The 17,001-nt window shown below is 50.2% G+C and overlaps 8 protein-coding genes across 8 annotated transcripts; 2 read left to right on the forward strand and 6 right to left on the reverse strand.

Annotated features, from left to right (window-relative positions):
• Nucleotides 1-190: 190 nt before the first annotated feature.
• On the forward strand, nt 191-481 carry N7446_006881 (uncharacterized protein; the record flags this gene model as incomplete). The annotated part of the gene is made up of 2 exons (XM_058515628.1): nt 191-245; nt 321-481. 2 exons carry the CDS (start codon nt 191-193, stop codon nt 479-481), a joined length of 216 nt encoding a protein of 71 aa, XP_058372806.1.
• Nucleotides 482-715: 234 nt separating this feature from the next.
• Nucleotides 716-2,196, reverse strand: N7446_006882 (PAPA-1-like domain-containing protein; the record flags this gene model as incomplete). Its single annotated transcript, XM_058515629.1, has 3 exons — nt 716-1,219; nt 1,272-1,378; nt 1,431-2,196. 3 exons carry the CDS (start codon nt 2,194-2,196, stop codon nt 959-961), a joined length of 1,134 nt encoding a protein of 377 aa, XP_058372807.1. The 3' UTR covers nt 716-958.
• Nucleotides 2,197-3,045: 849 nt separating this feature from the next.
• Nucleotides 3,046-4,311, forward strand: N7446_006883 (peroxisomal membrane protein PEX14; the record flags this gene model as incomplete). The annotated part of the gene is made up of 1 exon (XM_058515630.1): nt 3,046-4,311. The coding sequence occupies one exon, from the start codon at nt 3,046-3,048 to the stop codon at nt 4,309-4,311; it is 1,266 nt and encodes a 421-aa protein (XP_058372808.1).
• A 631-nt stretch (nt 4,312-4,942) lies between these two features.
• On the reverse strand, nt 4,943-6,634 carry N7446_006884 (uncharacterized protein; the record flags this gene model as incomplete). The annotated part of the gene is made up of 4 exons (XM_058515631.1): nt 4,943-5,805; nt 5,932-6,005; nt 6,059-6,306; nt 6,410-6,634. The coding sequence occupies 4 exons, from the start codon at nt 6,632-6,634 to the stop codon at nt 4,943-4,945; spliced, it is 1,410 nt and encodes a 469-aa protein (XP_058372809.1).
• Nucleotides 6,635-8,729: 2,095 nt separating this feature from the next.
• On the reverse strand, nt 8,730-9,900 carry N7446_006885 (DUF4050 domain-containing protein; the record flags this gene model as incomplete). The annotated part of the gene is made up of 2 exons (XM_058515632.1): nt 8,730-9,445; nt 9,468-9,900. 2 exons carry the CDS (start codon nt 9,898-9,900, stop codon nt 8,730-8,732), a joined length of 1,149 nt encoding a protein of 382 aa, XP_058372810.1.
• Nucleotides 9,901-10,569: 669 nt separating this feature from the next.
• N7446_006886 (actin-binding ADF family protein) lies at nt 10,570-11,461 on the reverse strand. The gene is made up of 4 exons (XM_058515633.1): nt 11,371-11,461; nt 10,974-11,254; nt 10,860-10,908; nt 10,570-10,798 (listed from the first exon to the last, which is right to left on the reverse strand). Exons 1-4 carry the CDS (start codon nt 11,374-11,376, stop codon nt 10,664-10,666), a joined length of 471 nt encoding a protein of 156 aa, XP_058372811.1. The 5' UTR covers nt 11,377-11,461; the 3' UTR covers nt 10,570-10,663.
• Nucleotides 11,462-11,893: 432 nt separating this feature from the next.
• On the reverse strand, nt 11,894-14,611 carry N7446_006887 (ATP-binding protein; the record flags this gene model as incomplete). Its single annotated transcript, XM_058515634.1, has 1 exon — nt 11,894-14,611. The coding sequence occupies one exon, from the start codon at nt 14,609-14,611 to the stop codon at nt 11,894-11,896; it is 2,718 nt and encodes a 905-aa protein (XP_058372812.1).
• A 1,767-nt stretch (nt 14,612-16,378) lies between these two features.
• Nucleotides 16,379-16,759, reverse strand: N7446_006888 (uncharacterized protein; the record flags this gene model as incomplete). Its single annotated transcript, XM_058515635.1, has 1 exon — nt 16,379-16,759. One exon carries the CDS (start codon nt 16,757-16,759, stop codon nt 16,379-16,381), a length of 381 nt encoding a protein of 126 aa, XP_058372813.1.
• Nucleotides 16,760-17,001: the final 242 nt, after the last annotated feature.

The following is a 17,001-nucleotide window of genomic DNA, read 5'->3' on the forward strand; positions in this document are numbered from 1 at the left end:
CACGAAATGCACCAGGATCAAACGCCAGACAATGTTCGTAATGGTCTCGTTGTAATTCGACGCGTAGTGAAGGAACGATTTCACGCGCCGCTAATCAGCCAACTGATAACGTCTCCCGCATCACCTCCGAACTCTGTCAGTCCCCGAACCCAAGCCCATCAGACCTCCCAGTTCCCTCGAAATACACAAAATGAGTCGTAATTTCGTCCCTGCCCTTCTTGCCATTGGCGTCGGTGTTTTCACAGGTATGTTTGCTCTCTCAAAGAGCCAGATCTATCTCCAAAACCCGGTTTTCTAACCCCGAATTTTCCGATCTGCAGGCTACTACACCTTCCAACCGACTTTCCAGCAACTACAATACGAGAAGGCAAACGCGAACCGTCAGCCTGCTACTTTGTCAGATCTTTCTGCTTCAAAGCAGAAAGCCGATGCTCCCACTCCTCAGGGTGACGCCGCTACGTCAACAACCGAGAGACAGTGAGCTTGGGTGTTCCGTGGCATTGGCCTTTTGAACGCGGAAGATGGCTTGACTTCTTCATTGGATATCGTGTTCTTCCCCGAGACTCTGGCGTTTGGGGTAGCATAAGTGTTGCATTGCACTTGCCCGGTTTTCTGACTGGCACATCTGGGATTGATTTAAGTGTCAGTTTCGAAGTACTTGCTGGTAGGGTACTCCGGACTTAACTGGATTGGGAGCACGGAGTGCTATATGATGCCTCCTTGTCGGCTAAACTATATATATATATATATATATATAAGAGCTATGATATGGCTCATTCGGCGCATAAGACGGTGTAGTTGGAGTGTCAAATATGATGAATTGCATGGTTCAAGCTTGTTCGTAAATAAACACATGTTTTGAACGCCATTCCCTTTCAAATGAAAATGACCCAGTCCCGATTGCCGTATTAAGATATTTCCTCAAAGCGCCGTTCCGTTGTAACTGCATTGTATAGCATCAAAGTTCTCCAACCATTTTCCCCGCAGGGTCGGCTGGAGGGGCGCCAAACATACGTCCGGAAGGTGTGCCCAGCCATTCTTCTGGCACGTTGACTTTGCAGCCATTGGGGCCACTGACCCATCGGACAAAAATAGGGTCGGCCTTCTCAGGCTCAGAGACATCTTGACCGGCGGGGGTGCCATCCGCGGCCTCGTTTGCCGCGGCACGACCACGTCGTTTCGGGGCCTGCTTCTTGAGGAGTCGATTGATTGTATCCATCTGGTTCTCATGGTTAGCAGAAGCTCTTCCATCACGAACTTCACACGCATACCTTTTCCTCTTCGTTGCGCTTTTCGCTCAGGTTCTTCCGTCGCCGAGCCATCTCTGCACGGCGCATTTGACGCTCTTCCGCTGTCAAGTGCTTCTTGACTTGGGGCTCTGTTTACTAGTCAGATCCACCCTTTGCGCGTTTATTCATGGTGTTTCCTACCCATAGGGAGCTGCAAGAAATCATTGCCAAGGTTCCCTCGCTGACGCTTGGTCATCTTGCCGCCATCGAGGAATTCGCCCTCCAATTCTTCATCGAGCATATCGTCATCGAGGTCATCCATATCATCGACGGTGACATCCGGGACTCCACTTTCGTCCTGATCTTCAACCTCACCCTCGGCATCCTCGTCGGAGTCAGACATCTGCTCCTCCTCTTCATCTTCTTCTTCCTCTTCATCTTCATCCAATTCCATTTCCTTTGCCTCAACACTCTTGGGAGGCTTTGCGCGAGGCGCAGGAGCAGCCTTGCCGCGCCTTACAGGCGGCTGTGGTGGGGTCTCATCCATATCGACGTCGCCGTCAGCGTCATCTTCATCGTCGTCATCTCCAGGTGCATCCTCATCGTCGACCTCATCTTCCTCTTGGTCGCCGATTTCTTCCTCATCGCTCGTAGCAACTTCTACGATCTTCTTTCGGTTCCGACTGGAGCGGGGTCCCGACACGATGGGATCTTCCCGAAACACATTAACAGAGCGGCGCGCGGCGCGGCCACTGCCCGTCGCTTCCCGTAGTCTGTTGGCGGGCATTTTCACTGTCAGGCGGAGTGATCTGACTGATTCTCCAGTGGAGTCCAATGAAGACCGAGATACAGATACAGATGAAGTAGTAGCACGGGTCTGTCTTGTTGATCTGGTCCTCATGTTAGCGTCCGGTTCTGCTATCTCATCCTTTGTGCCTCGCGATCGACGAGATCGGCGGAGTGACATGGTGCCCAATGCGATAGGGGGCTTGTGGGAGTGCAGAAAACAGAGAAAAAGATGCGGGATAGAATAATTGATAAGTGTGTGGCAGTAGCGACTTAAACCATCGGGAAGTCGGGGGATGCCTGGAAGAGGCAGGAAAGATATCCCCCGTCCAATCACCTCATCTACAGGATGCGATGCGGAGGTGCAAACGGGGAGGCACAGGTCCTGGACGCCACGGTTCAAAGGAACAAAGCGCTACAGGGTGGCATTGTCCCCTAGGAGATGCCGATACCGCCATGCTTAAGGGAGCAGAGCAGAGTGTAAAGGAAATAGCAGGAATCGGGGGCACATACTCACTTGTACTTTCCGTCTCAGTTTGTGTTGACGTTGAGCGAATGAAGTACTGGCCGAGCCATTCTGCCGGGCGGTGGCTTTTATATCTCGGGGTTTACGGGTTTGTTCAGTTTCAATTGCTAGCTAAAGTATTCATTTTGATTGATTAATTCTGTGAATAGCTGAGTCTCATACCTTTCAATGTATTCTATGGACATTGGTCAGATGCATGGGTTCGTCTCACCTATCTAGTTTCGAAGGCTGTATCTGCCTCACGCCTACAGTTCAGCTCTAACTCAGCTCTTCATAATCAATATAATTTCGGTTTAATCAAACTTAGCAAGAGATCAACATATAAGTTAAATTGTAATGAAAAACGTAAGAACGTAGAATAACTATATATTTTTGTGGGTGCCTGAGGCGTAGACCGATGTTGCAACAGCCGAGGTCGGGCTCACATGGCTCCAAGTCCGGGGAAGCCTGTCCCCTCCACTCTAGCCTCCTCATCACTCTCGCTGGAGACTCAGACTCATCATAATGCCAGACGACACACCCAAATCTTCCATTCCCTCATGGCAAAGGGCCAGCAGCACGGCAGATGGATCGCCATCGTCAGCGCCGGGCTCCGACGCTGCGCCCGCACCCTCAACTACATCCCGAGAAGACCTGCTAGCACAAGCATCCAAATTCCTGGAAGATGAGTCAATCAAGGACAAACCAACAGACCGCAAAGTTACCTTCCTTGAGTCCAAAGGTCTGAGCCCCGAGGACATTCAGCAGGTCCTCGGCGTCTCCCGAGGCGCGGAGGCAAGTAGCAGCTCGACCCCGGCCGCTGATAAGACGGAGGAAGAGACACAACCCGCCTCATCCCCTCGGCCTGAACACACTCCCTCTGCTCCTGTCACATCTACGCCGACCTCTACCAATACCAATACCATGCCGCCACAGCGCCTAGCATCAGCGCCCACCACCGCCTCCCGCGATGTGCCTCCCATAATAACCTACCCGGAATTCCTCTTCGAGTCGAACAAGCCACCGCCCCTGGTCACAATGCGCAGTCTCCTCTATACGCTCTATGGAGCAGCCGGTCTAGGAGCAAGCATCTACGGCGCAAGCGAGTACCTGGTGAAACCAATGCTCGCGAACCTAACAAGCGCACGGCACGAATTAGCAACTACGGCGGAGGATAATCTCCAGAAGCTGAACGAGAAGCTCGAGAAGACAGTCTCCGCCATCCCGCCCCAGCTCACAGCGCGCAAGACCAAGCCCCACGTCGACGAGGAAGAGGAGGCCAACGACACCGACTCCATCACTTCCGACCCAACAGAACTCTTCCACCGGGACATCGCAACACAGACTAGTCCAGAGCCAACACCAGCACCCATCACTACAAATCCGATTAACTCAGCAGACTCGGCTATCGCAACGCCGACGACTGCAGTTAACAACCACGTCAGCCGAATCCAATCCATCACCTCACAGCTGCGAGGCATCATTGACTCGGAGAATGATGCCAGCTCTCTTGATAGCAAAATGCGCACTGGTCTCTCCGATCTCCATCACTACTGCGATGGCTTGATCTATAGTGCTCCGGCGTACTCGACGGGATCAACGTACGGTGTGTGGAACGCCACCCATACATCTGGGTCGGATAACAATTCCGGTCTGCGTAAGGCTGAAGAGGATGCCATTTCTGGCTTCAGGGCGGATATTCGTGGTGTTAAGGGTGCGCTGTTGAGTGCGCGCAATTTCCCTGCTAGTCGGGGAGGAAGGCTTGGAGGCATTCAGGCTGGTGGGAGATGATGCGTTTAGTTGGTAGCTTTCGTGCAATTGTGTGAAATGACTGTATATAGTTAATCATGTACCAGCTTTGTTTCCCTACTTGTTCGTGTTGATCGGATTGCATGCACACACACAATATATATTGTTCGAGGCATGTTTGGAATTGCCTGAGATGTTACCATAACAGCACCAAGAAGTAGGATTCAAAGCGAAAATTCAAGAAAAAGTAGACAAATATATTATAAAGTACATAGCCAGAAATACAAGCCGAGGGCAGAAAGAGTCCAAGGGCCGTACGTTTAATTGCGTTAGGATTTATATTAACGTGTCTGGCTTATGAGGTCAAAATCCGATCTCCCTCCACCAATCCCAGCATGTTAGCTCAGGGGAAGAGCGCCGTAAGTGTCCAATGTCTGGACCCACAATAGAACCTCCACTAACCAATTACACAGGGGCTCATAACCCGGAGGGTATGTTTCACCGACTCCGTCAATTACTCGATTCATCCAACTAACGGTCAACCAGACCCTGGATCGAAACCAGGACATGCTATGTCTATCTTTTTTGTTTTTTCTTTTTTTGACCCATCGAATTAAAACCCCTTCGACTTTTTGACGGCTCCTGCGAAAATATTTGGAAAAGGCATAACGAGCTAGGTATATTTATGCTTCTTCGACGCTCTTACTCCCGGAATCATGCGCCTCACATGCCAGCGCCGCGGGAGAGATTCATTCTCTTCCAGGGTCAGTCCTTCCAGAACATCCACCAACGAATTCGTCTTTTGGAAATTCAGGTTCCCACTTGTTGTCAACCAGTCAAAGAAATCCCCACGTACTCCTTCGATAGACACTGCCAATCGACTTGCAGGTTCGTCTAACCTCGCCTTATGGGCATAGGCAAGTGGATGAGGGCTAGTCACTGCTAAATGCATTTTGAGCAAGACCTTGTCACCACCATCGACATTCAAGCCCAGCTTTCGTGAAATTGTAAATCGAAAGCTTCCGGCGCTGACCTCACTTAATTCCCCATCATGGCTCTCTGTAACGATTGCTACTTTCCCTGATAGGTACTCTCGTAGCTCGTCATACTTCTTCTTCTCCCATGCTGCACGCGCAGTATTCCGGGCTCCCTGGTTGAGTTCCAGATAATAACGACGGAGAAGAGGATCTGGGGAGTTGCGGAGGTCATTAAAGGTATCACGGGCATCTTCAGTCCAATGGCGTACAGCTGGGTCCTTGTGGCACAGATACTCTTTGAAAGCGAGACTTCCTCCTTTGGTTTCCGCGTTTGGAATGGCAGTGAAGCTTTGCCACAGCGGTATGGAAACGTTCAGATGATTTCCTGCCCATAGCTTGTTCGAACCAGGTGGCAAAAACTCATCTAGATGGAAACCCCTAAGAGTTTGGAAGACCAGGCTCGTCCACATCTCTTGGAGGTTCAGTAATAATTGATCTTCCTCGGAGCTGAAGGCGTCATGCACAGCAAGTTTGACGAATACCGATTCCATATCACTTTCTGAATTTCATATTGTGTAATGTAACGACCTTTGTCGCTGTCGGCGCCACGGGTTGTTGTGTGTGCCGATTCTTACACAGAAACCTCCAGCCTGCCCAACATATAGCCAAAAGCAGCTGGGTATACTCTGCCTCCATAGGATGTGAAGGTAGACTCCGGCTTCTTGGGAGCTTTCTGGGCTTCCAACAAGGGCAATCAGGCTTCAAAACATCGTTAATAACCCAAGGATACTGAACCTAGGAAGAGAACATACCTGGAAAGAGTGAACTGCCCTCTGTCGCAGAGTTCTTTCACACTAAGACTCAAGTTATTATCCAGTAAGGTCTCAACATCCATATGTGCCGAGTTTAGAATCTTAGAGTATCTGTCGTTGTACTTTTGCTTGGTCTTTGAGACAAGATAGCGCAGGATTGATAGACGATCAACAACCCCAAGACTATTGTGCCGCACCGAAGGCGCCATGGGAATCGCCTCTGTTGTCTGGGGCTTGATTTGCCCGCCCTTTATCGCATAAAATGTTAGTTTTGTAATCTCTGGTTGAATCAACGTGGAAAATAATAACGTACAAGAGCATGAGTCTCCAATTCGGCAGATGGAAAGTGACCTGTTGACTCAGGTAGAGCATGGGGTCGCGGTAGAGAAAATCGCAATTCCCGGAGTTCCATGTCTCTAGGACATTCATCAGCGTCATGCCATCCATGGCAATCGTGGCATCTTGTGTGAATGCAACGGTCTTTAGTGTGACCGAACTCCCCGCAGGTCGAGCAGAAACAACACAGGCACTCATCATAATCTTGACTCGTACAGGACGAACATGGAATGTATTCATCGGTCATCTTGGAATAGATGCTGGGAAGGTGTAACCTAAGGTGCCAATTCATGGGATACCGAAACCGGGGAAGGGAGGCTCTCTAAGCGATGAGAAAAGAATGTCGAATAACCGGTGATAATGGGATAGTTAAGATAAAGGATGGGTATGCACTGAGATGTATGGTGACAGGGCAAGAGTCACATGCTGAAGCTTTTGCTGTCGATATGCGAAACGAGAGTCATGCAGTTCAAGGTGCTGTGGGTAAAACCAAGGTCAGTACTGACAGTGAAGACAAACGCCAGCGAGACGTAGATGGAGGAAACTTCGTGGCGAGCAACTGCTTACTAGAATGCTCCCGAGCTCGTGATCATTTGAGACCCTCGAGAGGAAATCTGGAAATATTGGATGAAGATGTCTGTCCGATGGTTAAATAAAGAAAAAGATCGGCTACGACAAACGTAGCGAGAGGCCCATCCATCTCCCTTTCTTGTGATGTTCCCAGATATATGACCATGCCAACAGTGCTACAGTGCGTATTGTTGCCTCATTCTTCGGCATTCAGGCGGACAAAACTACTCCTACAATTGTATCAGAAATCCACTCTGTGCAATTTATCCATGTTGCTCGTACTTTTTATGCTTGGACTCTGGTTTTGGGCACCATTTCTTAATCGTTATAGCAATGATCGAACCAAGAATTGATACAAAATGGGGTTCATGCTGGTATATTCGAAGCCACTGCGGATTCCACCGAGGCGAAGGACTGCAACAATCCCGGAATCTTCTGCGATGATAGCTGCGATGAAAGACATTGATGGTTTATCGGGAATCCGATGGAGAACAGACAGGTGCCAGTTTTACTGCCCCCCTGGGTAAGTTAATAAAGCCAGTTCAACTCAGTGATCCATACCTAAATCAATCTAACTTGTTTTCTCTCGAACAGGATGGATATGGTGGTCTCCTCTTTTCAGGAGATATATCGGAACGGATCCTGGATGCACTAATGCACAAACCCTGGCATTTACCAACAGGGGAAACAACATTGGTGCAATCACAATGTGCCCAGGCAGTTGGAATTGGCCTAACAGAAATAATACACTCAGCACCTAGCGTACTGGGGCAAAAGACTATTTCCGCTGGCATAAAATTAAAAATGGCAACGTCCACACCCCGTGTACTTCTGCACGAGTTATGCCACATTGTCATTTTGATGGTCAGTCTATGCATTTTAATCGGTGTATCCCTCTCTCTTGCTCCATATTTGGCTTCAGTATGGGATCGCCTTTTCTTCAAAGCTTATAAATTTGATCACAACAGGAGTGAAACATAAAGATGTCCTTAAGTTATCAATGGAGTTACAGAAGTGGCCTACGGGACTGAGAATGTTATTCCGCTTGCCTCCGCAAGTGTCACCGACGCCGTGCATAATTCCGACAGCTATAGGTGGTTTGCCACTGCCATGTATCTCGACTCTAAAGACAGGTCCCGAGGAATCAGCGCCATACCTGCTTCTTCGAGCATAATCACAGCTCTGTCAAACCATACTTTTGTTTCCGACGATGAGAACTTGAAAAGAAGAACTTACTTTTTTCGTCCGGACTTTGAGGTCTCGGAGAATGAATGGGCGGACATTCATGAGTAAGACCCGAAAAGGGCATCGCCAAGGCCTGGGAACTCAGACAGGGCAAGATATAAATGTACTCTGCGTTGAGCAAGAGAAAGGATTTGCCTCCGTGGTTTCATTCTTGTCGAGATGCAGCGGAGTCAAACGTTATAGCTTGATATCCTGATTAGAAGACTCACAAGCAAGAATCCAATAGACGTGATTTAGTTTTGAGTAGATCGATATAGATCGTGTGTTATTTAGGAAGCTTATAAAATTAGGCAGATGCATGATATTTCCCCATTGTCCAAAGCTAAAAACAATAAACATGCCCGGATTATAAACAGGAAACCGATATAAAAATCACCGCAAAAGACGCCAAATAAAGCGAAGACCACCGGCCATATGCATGAATCCCCTCGATCCACATTAGCTTCAACCTGGAATCGGTATGCAATAATTCATATGCAGCAGAATAAGGTAAGTATGCTAGGTACCCTTTCTGTTGACCCTAAACAGCGGAACCAGCAGCGCCAGCCCCGTTCCCAGCATCATGACTGCTCGAACCACGTCGGTGGAAGGGCCCAAAATGGAAGACCTTCTTCACCGCGTTTGTAATACTGTTCTTTCTTCTCCCCTGGGGGGCGTCATTGGCAGGGGGGTCCGACTTCTTGGGTACAGTGGCGTCATCTGCGAGGACAATTGATGTCGCCGCTGGCTTGGGTGGCCACTGGCCATCTGATTTCCAGCCTTGAACCATAGCCTTGGTCAAATGGGCGAGGTTGACAGGCACTGTGGGTGTCATGCCTTGTACAACCACTTTAGTGTAGATTGATGGGTAGATTGCGGGGTTGATGGTTGCGCGGACAGGGTTCTCGTCAGAAATGAAGGGAGGTGCAACTGGCAGGAGTGGCTCGTCGAGCTCTTCTTCTTCCTTTTCCTCTTCTGTTTGGTCTTCCACGGCAGGGAGTGTGGCCAGGCGACTAGGATCCGTGGAAACATGATCCGGGTCTGTGATATTTGTTCCCATAGAAGCATTGGGCTTGGCCTCCTCGTCTAGGGTGACGGATTGCCCTTCCTCAAGATCCGCTTGCTGCCCAGACGTCTCCGCTGGGCGCTGAAGCTCCTCACTCTTCTCCTGGTCCTGAATAGAGAGCGACGTCTCTGTTTTCATCGCCAGATCGGATGCGCCAACAGCCTCGGTGCTTCGACCAGGCAAAGTTGTAGCTGGGGGAGGTAGCCGACGAACCGGTATCCGATTGATCTGTTGTGTCCGCCTGCCCAGCCAAGGCACGCTTTTCCTCCTCGGCCCGTATCTGCCGCCGGGTCTTAGCTCCAGACCATGCATTGCGCCTAGCCATCCACACGCGCAGACCCGCGTTCCAAGCCATTTCCTCGTCCATCTGGCGACGACGTTTGCGACGGCGCTCGATTGCGACATCCCCTACAGTCGCGGACGGATCATCATCGTCCTCTGTATCCGAGTTCTGCGCCTCGAGCTCCGAAGTTGGGCTGTCGAATTCCCGTACTCGCCATTCGACCACCTCGCGGTTATGGCAGAGGGTACCGTCGGCGGAGGATGCGGAGGGAACATCAGTGTCAAATTCCCAGTCATTGCGGACGACCTCTCGGACGAATAGTTTGGCCTCACGAACTGAGGCGTCGCGAGACCCTGTCGCCATCATTTCGCGACCTCGGTGATGTGGGGGGTTGTGCGGGTGAAGTGGGGAGCTGTAAGGTTTTTTCCTTCTCGATCGCCCGTGCACTCCCACCCCAGATTTACTTGGGGATGCAAAGGATGCAGAGAATAGAGGAGAAAGAGATCGGGATTATCTTAGGAGATCCCCTCTACAGTCAAGGGAGAGAGGAGGTGGCGGAATGATCAGACGCGATGTCATATGGCACGTGCCCCAATGCGGAGATGCTTCTGCCACTTGTATATCGTGTGGGCTGCTCTTTCATTTAGATACTCTCCGAGTGCCTCTATATACCTTCGATCCAGTTAAACACCCATTAATAAACATTTTAGGTCATCTTCTAGACACCACACCATCTTCCCGAGCTAAATATGGTAATACGAAGCGATTGACCAGCAACAACCCGAGAACTACGAAGTATAGACTTCGCTTATATTGAGCTCGGTGGACGGACGCAACGCCAAGTCGGCGTGACACAGACCATGTCAATATCTCTTATCCCTATAGGAAGATTTGCATTTGCTTTGCTTTTTGGTAACTAAATTACAGTTCTACATAGTAGCGGGATATCCCCCGCCACCAAGGGATATTAAGAATTTAATAAAAAATGACTTATGAGCAATCTAGGACCAACATCCCCCTAATAATTAACCATCATTTTTCATTTCCGGTGGATAAATACCGAGCTCAACCCATCGCCCTGTTGCTTATGCGCTGATCACTTCCCAACAAGCGTGCATCTGTGCATCTATGCCTTACCCCCACTCGCCTCCTTCAACACAAGTTTCCACTCAAGCTCATTCAGACTATCTGCATGAATGGAGACGTTGACGTCAAGAGCTTTTCTTAATTGCTCCTTGCTACAGGCATAAAGCATGCAAAGCTATCATTGTTTTTGTTAGCTGATATATATCCGCGAGAGAGGGTAGCTCCTGGAAGTATACCTTGATCGGTGCATGACTGGGGCCCCAGTGAATGAAGATAGTCTTGCTACTACAGACACAATGAAAACGATCAGCGACAGTCCCAGCCTTCAGCTTAGCATAAACTGTTCATACCGTTTGCCTTCACTCCCAAGATCATATTCCACGTCGTAGACGGCATACCGCGGAGCCGGGTTTCCATCTTTGTCAAGCGCAGAAGAAAGTTTCTGGAGGAAGACTTCGTAGTCTGTCTCCGGGGATGATTCCTCCAGGACAATGGTCGTAGTGTCGTCGGAGACTTTGTAGATGATGAACTTTGGTTTCGGGGTTCGTCTGCCTGAGCGGAGTTGGTTGTATGCGGCGATGCATTCGTCTGTGATGGTTACTCTGGGGATGTGTTTGTCAGTCGCTGTCATCTTATGAGTAGTAGATAAGATTTATTGCGGATTCCAAGTACCCGGATGGATTCTATGGAGGTGAGATGTTAGTTTTTTTCAACTAGATACTCACTCTTTGGAAGGCGAGTACGTACCGACATCTTGACAGTGATCGAATTTTGCTGAAGAGGAGAAAGAAAATTGTTGATTAGACAGAGAGAAGGGATTTCTGGTGATGTCAAGGATAAAGCGAGAAAGAGGCATCGGTCTACTTCTTTATATACCTACCCCCCAAGCATCAATTCAAGTTGTCTTTCTATCTGCTGCCTAATTAGGCTAATCCATAAGAAAAGAAAGATGAGCAAAAGACATCCGCAACGCATACGTAGATGTAGGAACCGAGTTAACCGTGCAAGACCCCAAACGTCTCTGCCTGGGGCTCGACCTTACACTCACTACCCTTCACTAGGCAAACTCCATTCCAAAGGGGGAAATAAGAACAGATTGATCATCAAATGATTGCGTAAATGCCAAATGCCCCACCTATGGCAGTATATACGTTTGACTATTGGTACAGGTCTATCATATCGCTAATAGTACACAAGGAAAAGCCCCCGGGTTCCAAACAAAACAATCCAAAACAAGCCGACGAAGAAGAAAATCAAATGGAATAAAAGATCAATCGCGAACACGCGCGGAATCAACTGCAGCCTCGCCACTGGGAGCAGGGATGAATCCCCACCCAGCGCTCTTCTGGCGCCGGCCCTTGCGGTCACCGTACTGCTCGTCGAATTTGCGAATGGCAGATAGAGATGACATATCCTCGCTGATAGAAGCGCTGATCTCCTCCATGCCACGTTCGAAATGAGCCCGCGTTAGAATGCGGCGCTCGGGGTAGGTGTATGGCTCGTCGCCTGTGTGCTTGGCTGCTGCCTCGTTCTCCTCGCGGACACATGCCAGCGCGGCTGCCACTGACAGGTTCTTCAGATCAGAGCCTGAGTACAGGGGTGTGCGACGGGCTAACTCGGCTAGATCGACGGAGTCGTCGAGTTGTTCTTCTTTCAGGTGGATCTTCAGGACTGCGAGGCGGTCGTCCTCGGTTGGCAGATCGACTAGGAGTCGACGGGGCAGTCGGCGGAGAACGGCATCGTCGAGATCGAAGGGTCGGTTGGTGGCAACCATGATGAATGCTGAAAGGTCATTCATTCCATCCCACTCGCGCAAGAACTGGTTGATCAGTTCGCGGTGGGAAGTGCGGCTGCTGGCTCCGGTGCGCGAGCAGAAGATGGCGTCGGCTTCGTCGATGAAGACGACGCAGGGACTGAGCTTCTTGGCGAGTGTGAAGATCGCTTTCACGTTCTTCTCGCCTTCGCCGACGTACATGTCGTACACCTCAGATCCGCTCACCTCGAGCACGGTAGCACCACTCTCGCGGGCCACGGCCTTGGCGAGGAGTGTTTTACCAGTACCCGGAGGTCCGTACAAGAGAAGACCGGGGATCTTGTCGGTGGAAAGAACACCATAGGTGAATGCCTCAGGACGGATAAGTGACAGAGAAGTTAGGGTCTTCAGGGCCTCAATGGTTTCGGGCGGCACATGCACATCGTTGAATGTGGTGCGGATGCTGTTTGCGTCGACCACACCGTTGAGCAGCTTTTTCTCATGAGTGTTGCAGGTTTTGCGCAAAGTAGCCAGAAGCTGCTCGCGAGTTTGGCCTGCTTCCGAGTCTTTTTGCTTGGGAGACTTCTCCTTCAACCACTCATTGGTCACCCGGTCACTTTTATCCATGAGCTCAATACCGCGGCGAATGTGTTCAAACCCAAAGGGTTCATTGGAATCTGCACAACCGAGTGCAAGTGTAGCAATCCAATGCACTTGGTTGTAAGACCAGTATCGATCCTCGATTCCGGATTCTTTGATTGTGGTTGGCTCTAGGGGCCAGGCACGGTTGCTCAGAATATTGTCCTTGACCGGCAAAGCCTGTTCATTCAATCGGAATCGAAGCATGCTTTGCAAGTGGCGGATGTTAATGTCCATGGTGCGCTTCTTACGGTCTTCAGCAAAGACAGTTTCTGCAGCCTTTGAGTTCATAGCCGGAGTGACGAACAAAGTCTTTGAAAACTGATCATCAAGAACATTCTGTAGGAGCCCAGGGCCGTCTGACGAGGGCGAAGAAGGGATTTCCTGAGAGGTAGTTCCGATCAACAGAATCTTGGACCCGGCCCCTCTCCGGTCTTGGATCACTTTGTGCAAAAGAGAAATGAACCTGGATCCTTCCCGAGTGTTCTGAATGTCACGATAGTCCTGGATATGCACAATTACGTCCCGTGATAGTCGAACCTTGCTGGCGTCCGTTTCAGGGCTTTCAGCTGAGGCATTGGATGTGGTAGTCAACTGCACTGGATGGCCCGACGAGCCGAGAATCTCGTTGACAAGTTGAGTCCAGCGGGTTTCAGCACGCTGGCCACCCCGAGAAGCTCCAGCACTGGGATCCGGGTCCGGTTGGCCATTAATAGACCCCAAAAGTGTTTTCAGCCCAAGCCAGTTGGGGAGTGGAATGTCTCCCGAATCCTTGCTGCTCTCGATTGTGATAAACCGAGGTGCGCCAATTGCTCCGTGCATTCCACGAGGACCACCAGGAATCTCAGCCACGTCGTCTTCACCATCTTCGTGATCCTCCAGTTCTGACCAGTGGGTTGCAACAGAGGACCGGTAGACCTCGTAACCAAGAGATCGAATGGGCGAAGTTACCCCGGAATCTGCTAGGTCTTGCTCGCTGAATAATTGGGCAATATCCTGGGCATTGAGGGTGACCAGGTCAGTGCCTAGCTCGTGCGAAAGTCTTTTCACCACCGCATCCAAGAACAAGATTCCATCATTCCCGGGGTAGTGAAGTGCCAGATGCGACTTCTTCACAGATGGTTCCTTTGCGTACTTCGCGGGTGGTAGCCGCAAGCCTGCTTTGACCGAGGCCCGGAGTTCATCCCATGATTCCTGAGCCACGGCATAGCGGTTCTCTGGAGCTGGTTCACTGGGCTCAGACGAATCGGGCTCCCCCCCAGAAGCCAGACTCTCATTTGTAACATCATCCGGCTCCGGTGGCCCTGACTTGGCTATCCTAACCTGCTGTAGTGATTGTGTAGGAGCATGGGGTTCGGGGCTGTGAGAGACTGTATTGCGCTCAAAGAACCATGTAGGTACAGCTGCTGCTGGTTTAGATGACTGCTGGGTAGGTTTCCGGTTTCTCATAGCTCTGCGCACAGCAGATCCATACTTCTTCGAGGCCGAATTGACCGAGTCGGGGGGACGGAGATGGGACGGGCGGGCCATTGGGCGACGTTTGGTCGGTTTTGATGGTGTGGTCTTCTGTAACCTCCCCTGCTGTAGATTCTGCATTATGAGGATCTTGGGGTGGTGACGCGAGCCATCTTCTGGATAGATGGAAACGACGCGAGGGTGCGGATAATGGTGCAGAATAGCGGCGATGAGCGACAAATCGACAGGGGCGCGCAATGGACAGCCGGACCTGTTGCATTGACGAATACATCCGGGACAATGTCACCGGATTTGAGTGTATGATATCGCCGGAAATCGAGATATTGCCGCAGTCGCGAGTGGCACATGAGATGGACCCTGCGAGGTAGAAATATATGATCACGTGATCGAGATTTACTACATCCAGCACGGAACAGAAGCTACAAAGATGTCATATGCTTGGAAATATGAGATTTCATGATTGCCTAGATCCACGAGTCAAGAAGCAGGACATAGCCACGCCATAATGTAAGACTAGGTACCCACTACGGAGTACAGTACAATATAATGATCATTCAGCCAGGGTGCTAATAAAGTTCAATCAAAAGCTTTACAGCCACAACAAGTATATCAGGAAAGTTATTTTCATTCAAATATGTAGTAGCGCAAGTATGCAGTAAAAAATCCCAGAAGCAAATTGATCATCAGAAGGAAGGCAACGGAAATCTCTACACGGTTTTGCGCATTAAGAACAGGTCTGTGAGTTTACATCCGAAAATTTTTCATCACCTGATCAATTTGCCTTGGTCTCGTGTTTATGTTTGCGTATAAGGATACTATATCTGAAGAGCAATATTAGCGAGAGCTCTTCACAAGACATGATAGTGAATATGCATGGCAAAATGTTCTCAGACAAGATATACTGGCAAGTAGCAGACCAACCGGGAAAGGAAAGTCCGAATTATCTCCGCATTGTCGATTTGGAGGGTAAAGAAGTAAAGGGTTTTGTCATCCTTGAACAGGGAGAATGAAACAATGGGGTACTCACAGAAAGGCAAAGGTGCCGGCACCTGATCTGTTGGTTAGTATGAGCAATCATATCACTGAAATGCAATCCACATCATGAGAGCACTCGAGAGCAACACGATATAGCTCAATAAAGGTTATGAACAGCCATTGCAGACTTCAAAGATGTTCAGAGAGACAACAGAAGTATCTGCAATCACACAGGGAAGAGAGAGTGAAGGAAGACAAAGAAGAAGAAGAAAAGGGAAGAAAAAAGCGGAAGAAAAAGACTAGAGACTTCCCACGTGACCTCCCCATTGGGCATAGCGCGGCGTGATTGGAATCAGAAGAGATGAGAGAAAAAGCCTCGCGTTTCTTGTGGAAGACCGGAAATGATTGATTTAGTCTTCAATTCCTTCATCATGCTATTGTAGCTGTTCTCATTTCTTCTTTTCCCCTGGGATATTGGTCGCGTTGTCGTCTCGGTTAGATCCTCCCTCCACCTACGGACCCGGATCCTCCGTCCCCAGTTCTCTCTCTCCCACCGGGCGATCATCCTTAATTCTGACTTATGGGCGCCAGCTCCCCTACTAACCCTGTCAACATCAGTTTACATCTTCCTCTCGGTGAGTTCGTGTCTCTATATCGCAGCCCAGCCCCTCCCCCTAACTACCCTGCCCCCCCCGGCCTTTCCCCCGACCTCCCTCTTATCACTCCCCACTGACACCCTTTCCTTCAGAAAAGTTCCCGGTTAGCGGGTGAGTGACTTGCAGGTGGCCTGATCGATGCTTTAGCATATCTGTTGAATACTGGAGTCACTTGCTACGTCTTGGCCCGCCCGACGCTAAAAGCGGCCTTCGCATCCTGGACGCGCTCCTTTCCTTGCCACGAATCGTCGTCGTTTCACTGTCGCGATCTGTTTGGAAGTCTCCCCTTAGTGGTGACTTCGTTGCTCAGCAATGATGATGACGCAGCCGTTCCCTGCCCACCAAGGCATGCCGCAGCATGGATTCCCCCCGGGTCACCCAATGGCCGGCCAACATCCAAGTGGACACCCGGGACCCGGAATGGTACAGCAAATGCACCCTGGTGTATCGGCGCCGGGAGGACCTCAAGTGAGCCAGGCTGGTCCGATGATGGGTGGGATGCCCCCGGGCGCTGGGACGGCTGGTCCTGGCGGTCCCGTACCGAATGCCCACGCTCTCTCCCACCTGAATCCCGCGCAGGCGCATATGCTTCAGGGCCAACCATTCCCTCAAAATTGTCAGTATCTTGCCTAATCATTGTTATTGGATACTGTTTGTGAGATATTGTGTGGATGGGTTACGTGATCGGCACCCTCCGCGGCGGATTATCGCCCCCGCTACATACACATTATTTCCAAGACACCTTGCTGGGTCGCATGCTAACACTGTTGGCCATCCTATAGTCGCGAACAATCCGCAATTATTACAGCAACACCAACAGCAGCAGTTCATGCGTCAGCGGATGATGCTTCAACAACAGCAGCAACATCAGGCACAGCA

The sequence above is a fragment of the Penicillium canescens genome, assembly GCF_028828765.1.
Source record: "Penicillium canescens strain IBT 15451 chromosome Unknown utg000004l_segment0_segment0, whole genome shotgun sequence".
Taxonomy (NCBI): Eukaryota; Fungi; Ascomycota; class Eurotiomycetes; order Eurotiales; family Aspergillaceae; genus Penicillium; species Penicillium canescens.

Bases quoted from the DNA above. Each gene is read 5' to 3' on its own strand.
- N7446_006886 (XM_058515633.1), bottom strand. The intron at 10,909-10,973 runs GTATGAACAGTT...TTGTGTCTGTAG, and splicing joins CTTGGGAGTGAAGGCAAACG to TAGCAAGACTATCTTCATTC. The intron at 10,799-10,859 runs GTATACTTCCAG...AAACAATGATAG, and splicing joins CCAGTCATGCACCGATCAAG to CTTTGCATGCTTTATGCCTG.